The sequence below is a fragment of the Zeus faber genome (assembly GCF_960531495.2).
Source record: "Zeus faber genome assembly, chromosome: 22".
Classification (NCBI taxonomy): Eukaryota; Metazoa; Chordata; class Actinopteri; order Zeiformes; family Zeidae; genus Zeus; species Zeus faber.
Window position 1 is genome coordinate 22,893,581 of NC_137209.1, and position 8,527 is coordinate 22,902,107.

Consider the following 8,527-nt stretch of genomic DNA (forward strand, 5'->3'; position numbering starts at 1 on the left):
TCGGGGAATGAGTTGTTTCCATCCAGGATGGCTGAAGCAGTGACGGTGTTTCTGATGGAGGAACACTTTGTGGCTCTACAGCCTAACTCTGAATGACATGAACCTCCAGGGTTCCTCTGTGTAGAGGGGCCGTTGCACCGGCACCAACCGCTGCACCGGCACCAACCATTGCACCGGCACCAACCATTGCACCTGCACCAACCGCTGCACCGACTGCATCCACAGCAGCCGTGTCTGAAAATGTTGGATGCGGGGCAACAGGCACCAGTTGCCCGGAGGAGCAGGAGGTGCAGGAGAGAGACCAGAGGGAAGCGGCTGAACATGAAGTTCTGACGGACGGAGGTGCGAGGTGGAGGTGGGTGGTTCTGGTTCTGACGGCATGTCCACTTCACATCCCCAGGACCTCTACACACGACAACAAATACACGGTGGAAATGCCGTCAATGTGAAGGATCATTTCCCTGATGCTGATAAATTCAGTCAAACTGTTTCTACAATTCAAAAAGTAGATGAAGAGTGACCCCCGACCCCACAGAGAGGAGGACACTTTGTTGACTTTGTGGACTGAGGACCTGAAAGGCAGCCCTCGATTCTTCCTGGAGGGTCTGGGTCCTCCACCAACAGTAAAAGAACGAGTGGAGCCTTCAAGCAGCGGATATGGAGAAGTCGCACTCTCTCACATGTGCAATAGTTTAAAAGCCTCCAGGTCTGGGTCCTCCTGCTGGGTCTGGGTCCTCCCAGAGGGTCTGGGTCCTCCTTGAGGATCTAGGTCATCCTGCAGGGTCTGGGTCCCAGCGCCCCCCCAGTGTGTGTGTGTGTGTGTGTGTGTTGTTTATATTTCGTATGATTGTTTGTTTACATATTATTTTCATATTTGGTTGTTTACAGTATGTGACGTTTTTCCCTTTTGTCTATTTATGTTTTATTTATGTCAAATGTAAGTGTCTGTATGATCTGAGCACCCTGTGAATGAATGTCTCTCTCTCTCTGTCTCTCTCTCTGTCTCTCTCTCTCTCTCTGTCTCTCTCTCTCTCTGTCTCTCTCTCTCTCTCTGGGAGGGATCGATCCGTGTGACTCCTCCTCCCCCCTTCTTCCATCCCTCTCTCCCTCTCTCCGAACAGAGGGATTCCCCGTGTAGGTGAGAGGAGGACAGAGAGGAGGACAGACCGGATTCGCTCTCTTCTTCCTCTCTCTCTCTCTCTCCATCCCTCCGTGGTTTTCTCCCCCCCCTCTCACTTCTCACCATGTTGGACTCCCTCACCTTCCTCCTGGAGCGGCTCTTCCTCCTCGCCCACATCCGGGTCTCCAGTCTGCTGGACCGAGACCCCGGTGCCCCCGGGGAGCCCCCGCTGGAGCCCAAGCCGACCACAAGGCGCCCCGAGCGGACTAACCCCACTCCACAGCCCCGGCACCAGGACCGGGACCAGGACCGTGATCGACCTTCGCACATCCACACGCAGCGCTTCCAGCGGGGCGACCTGCTGGAGGTCCCCCGCACCCTGTTCACCCACTTCGGCATCTTCCTGGGCGGGGACCGGGTGGCGCACCTCATCCCGGACGCGCTGCCGGCGGTGACCGGCGACTTGGGGCGGATCCGGCGCACGGTGACCAACACCCGGCTGCTGCTCGGCGTGCTGTCCAAGCGGGCCAGCGTGCGGGTGGACTCCGTGGAGGACTTTGCGTACGGCGCCCCGGTCCTGCTGAACGCCATGGACCGGGCGGTGCGCACGGAGCCGCTGGGCGCCGAGGAGGTGGCGCTGCGGGCGGAGCGGCTGCTGGGCGCCGTCCCCTACAGCCTCCTGTGGAACAACTGCGAGCACTACGTCACCTACTGCCGCTACGGGACGGCCACCAGCCTGCAGACCGACCGGGTGAGGAGGAGCAAGGGGGGGACGGGGGGTGAGGAGCTGGGAGGAGGACGGGGGAGCGGGGTGAGGATTGAGGAGCAGCGGAGACGGGGGACGGCGGGGATGGGGTGAGGGGGGGCGTGAGGATCAGGGGTGAGGAGCGGTGGAGACGGGGTGGAGGGGGGTGAGGAGCTGTGTAGGGTGGAGGGGGTGAGCGGCGGTGGAGACGGGGTGGAGGGGGGTGAGGAGCTGTGTAGGGTGGAGGGGGTGAGCGGCGGTGGAGACGGGGTGGAGGGAGGTGAGGAGCTGTGTAGGGTGGAGGGGGTGAGGATTGAGGAGCAGCGGAGACGGGGGACGGGGGGATGGGGTGAGGGGAGCGTGAGGATCAGGGGTGAGGAGCGGTGGAGAGGTGGAGACGGGGTGGAGGGGGTGAGGAGCAGGGGAGACGGGGTGGAGGGGGTGAGGAGCAGGGGAGACGGGGTGGAGGGGGTGAGGAGCAGGGGAGACGGGGTGGAGGGGGGTGAGGAGCAGGGGAGACGGGTGGAGGGGGGTGAGGAGCAGGGGAGACGGGGTGGAGGGGGGTGAGGAGCAGGGGAGACGGGGTGGAGGGGGGTGAGGAGCAGGGGAGACGGGGTGGAGGGGGGTGAGGAGCAGGGGAGACGGGGTGGAGGGGGGTGAGGAGCTGTGTAGGGTGGAGGTGTTTTTACGCGCGCGCTCGGTGCCATTTTACGCACCGTGGAACCAGGACGGAGCCTTTGATGTTTTACTGGAAGAAATAAAAACAAAAAAACGAAATCAGCTTCAAATCCGGATTCTTCTTCCTCCTCTTCTTCCTCCTCCTCTTCCTCCTCTTCCTCCTCTTCTTCCTCCTCTTCCTCCTCTTCTTCCTCCTCTTCCTCCTCTTCCTCCTCTTCTTCCTCCTCTTCTTCCTCCTCTTCCTCCTCTTCTTCCTCCTCTTCTTCCTCCTCTTCCTCCTCTTCTTCCTCCTCTTCTTCCTCCTCTTCTTCCTCCTCTTCTTCCCTTTTCTCCTTTTAGTTCTTTCCTTCATTTTCTCTTGCTTGACGCACCGTTCGCCGCAGGACGCTGCGTCCGGTGTGAACGTGTTTCACGTCTCATCCGCTTTTATTCTTTTCTTGGATCTTTTTTTTCTTCCTTCCATTAAAATAAACAGTTTGTTTAAAATATCAACAATGGGAACAATCTGTTCCGGTTTCGCGGAGGTTTGTGAGTCAATCTGCTTCATAAATGACAAGAAAAAACAAAACTTTATTAAAGTTTGGATTTGTTTTCATGTGTTTGGTTAAAACTTTATTAACACGAAGGGCCGTCGACATTTAACAGGAAACCAGGACCACGTCGCTTTTCAAAGTAAAAGCCCCGTTCGCTTTGAATTGTAACGGAGTAAAATCTGAAATGTACAATGACAAAATCAGGATCCGAAATTCCTCCTCTTCCTCCTCCTCTTCCTCCACCTCCACCCCTCCCAGTCATTCTCCTCCTCTCTTCCACTTCCTTGTCCACCTCCTCCCCCTCTTCTCCTTTGAATAGGAGTGATGGAAGTAATGTTCTTCCTCCTCCTCCTTCTCCTCTTCTTCTCCCTTCTCCTCCTCCTTCCCATGTCATGCTTCCTCCTCTTCCTCTTTCCCTCTTCCTCTGTCCTCTTCTTCCTCCTCATCCTCATCCTCCCCCCTCCTCCTCCTCTTATTCCTCTTCCTCCTCCTCCTCCTCTTACTCCTCTTTCTTGTATTCCTTCTCCTCCTCCTCCTCCTCTTCCTCATCATATTCCTCTTCCTCCTCATCCTCCTTCTCCTCCCCCTCCTCCTCCTCCTCATCATATTCCTCTTCCACCTCCTCTTCCTCTTCTCCTCCTCCTCCTCCTCCTCTTCCTCATACTCCTCTTACTCTTCCTCCTCCTCCTCATCCTCTTCTTACTCCTCCTCCTCCTCCCCACACTCCTCCTCCTTTTCTTCCTCTTCCTCTTACACCTTCTTGACTTCCTCCTCCTCCTCCTCCTCCTCTTTACTTCCTCCTCTTACTCCTCCTCCTCTTCTCCTCCTCTCCTCTTCCTCCTCCTCTTCTTCTTCCTCCTCCTCCTCCTCTTCCTCCTCACCCTCCATCCGCCTCCTCCTCCTCCTCTTCCTCCTCCACCTCCTCCTGCTCCTCCTCCTCCTGCTCCTCCTCCTGCTCCTCCTCCCCTGCTCCTCCTCCCCCTGCCCCTCCTGCTCCCCCTGCTCCTCCTGCTCCTCCTGCTCCTCCTCCTCCCCCTGCTCCTCCTGGTTCTCTCTCTCTGGTGTTTTTAAAAGTGGGATGGGGGGGAGGGGGGTGTAGAACAAGGGCCTCATTAAACATCTTCTCCGGCGCCAAATCCCAGCCTTATTTTTTGGGGGGAGGAGGTTGGGTGGGGGCTGGGAGAGGTGAGGGTGAGGGTGGTGGTGTGTGTGTGTGTGTGTGTGAGTGTGTGTGTGTGTGTGTGTGTGTGGGCGGGGGGGGGGGGGTGTAGACGACGGAACAGACAGAAGTTTTAAATTGTAAAACCTCCAGAAGCAAACGGAGCCAAAGAAACAGCAACAACTGATTTACAAGCCTGAGGCAGCGATAGAGCACCATACCTGCAGGAGGGGGAGGGGGGGGCGTGTGCTCAGTCGGGTAATCACCAGGAAGTGCAGCGCGGTGCTGGAACCCTGATGGGGGGGAAGCTGTAACTTCTTAAATTTGGGCCTAGTATGAGAAGTGGAGCAGAACCAAAACAGGGAAACTCAGGTGGTTGAAATCCGGCTTCACACTGAATCCGACAACAAACCGGACGACCAATCATTTTCTGTGTAAAAGTGGGGTTCTGCAATAAGCTCCGCCTCCTCGGTGGTAAGCCCCGCCTCCTCGGCGGTGCATCCGACCGACTCGGCTCCGACAGCACAGAGAAGACGTTTAAACCTTTGAGGCGGGGACGGCTCCGGGAAGCAGAGCTCCGTCACCTCGGCGTCTGGGCAACGCGGCGGCTCAGGGAAGGTGTTGAGCGACGCGTCTGAATTCCGTCCTCTTTTTGCGAACCGCCCTGGAGCTCCTTGTCTCGCCACTTCAAAGCGCAGGGACTACCCACAAATTATTTTTGGAGCGGAATGCGTTGTGGCTCCGCTCCTTATCGAGCCGCCGAGACATCTGGCTGTCGGGACGTCGGTGGTCCGGTCCGTAGCAAGGAAGGAAGGGACCAAAGTAACCACAAAAAGTAAAAGAACGAGTGGAGCCTTCAAGCGGCCGACACGGAGAAGAAGTCGCACTCTCTCACATGTGCAATAGTTTAAAAGCCTCCAGGTTTGAAAACAGAACACTCTGTAGACTACAAAGCCACGGTGAGGTCAACTCACCGTTGAAGGCGCCTACGGGTCGTCCAGTTCTCCGCCTTACCCGCCCCCTCCTTCCCGAACCTTGTTGACAAATTCTGGCGCCAACATAACTTAGTTCCTTCCTCCTTAATTGCTCCCAGATCCCCTCCCACTCACTCCCGGCTCCGGCACTGGGGCACGGGGATCCCTGACGGGAGCCGCCGGGAGGTTGGTGGTGGTGAGGGTGGTGCAGGGGGGAGTTTGAATACCTTTGCGGTGGTGCGCTTCTCTCCCAACCTCTCCCACGTCACGCCCCATTACGGTGAAATACTCCCGCCGACCTGCGGAACCGCCCCAAAAAACAAAAAAACGTCCCACGCCCGCAGACCTGTGTTTATTGCTACAGCCGACTGACCGCGACGCGACACTCACCGATGACTCATTCGCGGCGAACGTGTCTCTGAAGGGACTCAGGAGCCGCGCAAGACTCGGAATCCATCGCAGACCGAGCCGAGAGCCGGACGCATCCAGGGACTCGTTCCACCCGGTGACTCGCCCGGACCCGAATCCCAAAAAAAGAGAGAACCTCTCATCAGCACTCGCAGTTCTGGTGAAACCCGAGCTTGTTCAGACGAGACGCGGAGCCGCTGCTCTGCCGGAACTGATCCATGAGATGAACGAGGGCATCACTGCCTTGTGATGTTGATTTTGAAACACAAGACCTCACGTTTCGGCGGTCTCACTAGTGGTTGAAAAACACCGCCCTGAGGGACGTAAACGCGTCCGTTTTTGAGGAGATTTGGTTTGTGTATCTATACATTTTGGCGCCGTTCATCTACAGCCTCCACTGGAAGGTTCAGGAAGGGCGTTGACTGACACCCAAAAACTGGGTGGGTGGTGGACTGGGTGGTGTGGGGTGCTGTTGAGAAGGTGCTGAATCCCTATAACTTTAAGGGCGAGTGTTTCCCAACCTGGGGTGTCGGGTTTCGAGAGGGGGTTGCCGGAGATAGCACGGGGGTCACAGGTCAAGCCCTTGTGCGGTAAGAGGCAATTCTAGCACGAGTGTTAGTGCCACATATTAACGGTGGCAAAATACATGAGTCCTTGCTGCATTCCCGAAAAACCTTCAAAAATAGAAGCAATTCGGACAAAAATTAAAACCGGCGACTGCTTATAAAGACATGAAAACATCAGCAAGCATCAGGCTCTGATTTGGGAGGGTCTCAGGGGACAAAGGCTCTGAGACGCCCTGCGGTTAAGGCGGCGCCGTTTCGGTGTTGACCGCCGGAGGGAGGGGAATCGATGAATCAATGGTGTTAATAAGTTGATGACTCGGAGGATCAGTGAGTTATCACGTCGCTGTTTTGTCGCGAATGTGAGCCCAGTCACCAGGGCTGCGGCACCGAGTTCGATGCCTCCGGTATTTCAAGGTTTGAACTATTTGTCACGCTTATTAGGATAAAGGAAGTTTAGTTTGTTTGTCTTGTTTGTTTATGACCGTTGGACGGGGGGATACCACAGGGGCGTCGCTTGGTTGTCCAGGAACTTGATCCTAATGATAAAGAATCATAATTGTGGTGGATGTCGTCGTAAGGGGAACTTCTCTAAACACGTGACCGTTGTTGTTTTCTCCCCCTGCAGCTCTGCGAGCGGTTCAAGTCCCTGGTTCGAGACCAGCGCAGCGTCTTCCTGTCACTGCTCCTGGGCGTCCTGTCCATGGGGTGTCTGGGCGTCTCGGCCGGCACCGCCCTGCCCGCCCTGCTGGTGCCCTTCACCCTGTGGATGGCCAGCTAGACCGGGGCGACGCCCGGGCAACGGACCCTCCACGCCCCCGGAGGAGGGGGCGGGTTTTTTTTTTGTGACGGACGACCCGCGAGGAAATGCAGCGTCGCCTCGGAGGAGTGACGTGGAAAGAACGCAACTTCTTAAACTTGCTGGCAATATGACAAGTAGAAGTAGAATAACGGTTGCTCAAGTGAAATTCTAGTTGGCGGGTTTGCGCTCTCGGCACTTACTCCGGCTTTACACTGAACTCGACAAACGGCCAAACGACAACAGCGAACCAGAAGTGCATTCATCGAGTCGATCGGGCCGTCGAAGATTTTCACCTGTTTCCACAACTTATAATGGACGTTGGATGTTGCCATATTCACCATTAATAAATCCGCTTTCGCAGCAGGACGACGGCTCGATGCACAACCTGTGGGCGCGGTTCATCCGCTGGCCACAAGGCGGTGGCACTGTCTGATGCGTTTGTGGATTTAGTGTAAAGCCGTTTTTAACTGTTCTTCGCCATTTAGCAGCTTCCCATGTCGGTTCAAAGCTGTTTTGAGAAATGAGTTGCTAAACTCGAACCTGATGCAGCGTGTCACAGAGAGAAAGGTTCATTGAAGGTAATTGAAGGTCTGTGAGGGTCATTGAATATCCTTGAATGTTCTTGGAGGTCATTGAATGTCCTTGAAGGTCCTTGAAGATCATTGTAGGTTCTTTAAGGTCTTTGAATGTCCTTGAAGTGCCTTGAAGGTCATTGAAGGTCACTGAATGTTCTTGAAGGTCCATAAAGGTTCTTTGCTGTTCCCCAATGTTTCCACAACTCATCACCTTCTCCAGCTCAACCCCCTTCCCCCCAAAACAAATCAAGATGTTTGATGAGCTGCCTCCGTGGAAATAAATGGGAATTTAAAGGATTCATGGTTGTCCCAATTCCAAAGATCGCGCCTTGTTTTCCCCTTGTGCAGTTGGTGGAAATCTGCTTTCCAAAACTCTCCAAATCTCTCCAGAATGGGACGACATCCAGGAAGAAAAGTGAATTCTGCAGCCCCAGAAAACCCCCTCCGGGTCCAGATCCACATCAGCTGCACACCCTGGAGGGCGGGCTCGGTTGGGACCACGCCAACCACAACGTTAGCAATATGCTAAAAACATTAGCGGGGGAAAAGGGCGTGGCGCTGAGATGGGTGCGTGGAAAGAACCAACTGTAGGGGGCGCTGTGTTGTACTATACACATACAACTCTCATTTTCACATTAATATAATAATATGTAAATATTTCAAATTTTTTTTAAACGTCATCTGACGCCTGATTGGTCCTAACGACGAAAAAGTGTCTTTTTGTACAGATTTTATACGTTGTTTTCCACCCTGTAACACTGTACTGGAATAAAGGATAAAGGAATGAACCGCTCGTCATTAGATAGATAGACAGACATACAGACAGACAGATAGATGGATAGATAGATAGATAGACAGACAGACGGATAGACAGATAGATAGATAGATAGATAGATAGATAGATAGATAGATAGATAGACAGACAGACAGACAGATAGATAAATAGGCAGGTAGATAGATAGATAGATAG

The 8,527-nt window shown here is 54.6% G+C and overlaps 1 protein-coding gene across 1 annotated transcript; it reads left to right on the forward strand.

Annotated features, from left to right (window-relative positions):
* The first annotated feature begins 1,142 nt into the window (after positions 1-1,142).
* On the forward strand, positions 1,143-8,326 carry LOC307247281 (lecithin retinol acyltransferase-like). Its single transcript, XM_080023394.1, has 2 exons — positions 1,143-1,871; positions 6,809-8,326. The coding sequence occupies exons 1-2, from the start codon at positions 1,245-1,247 to the stop codon at positions 6,959-6,961; spliced, it is 780 nt and encodes a 259-aa protein (XP_079879520.1). The 5' UTR covers positions 1,143-1,244; the 3' UTR covers positions 6,962-8,326.
* Positions 8,327-8,527: the final 201 nt, after the last annotated feature.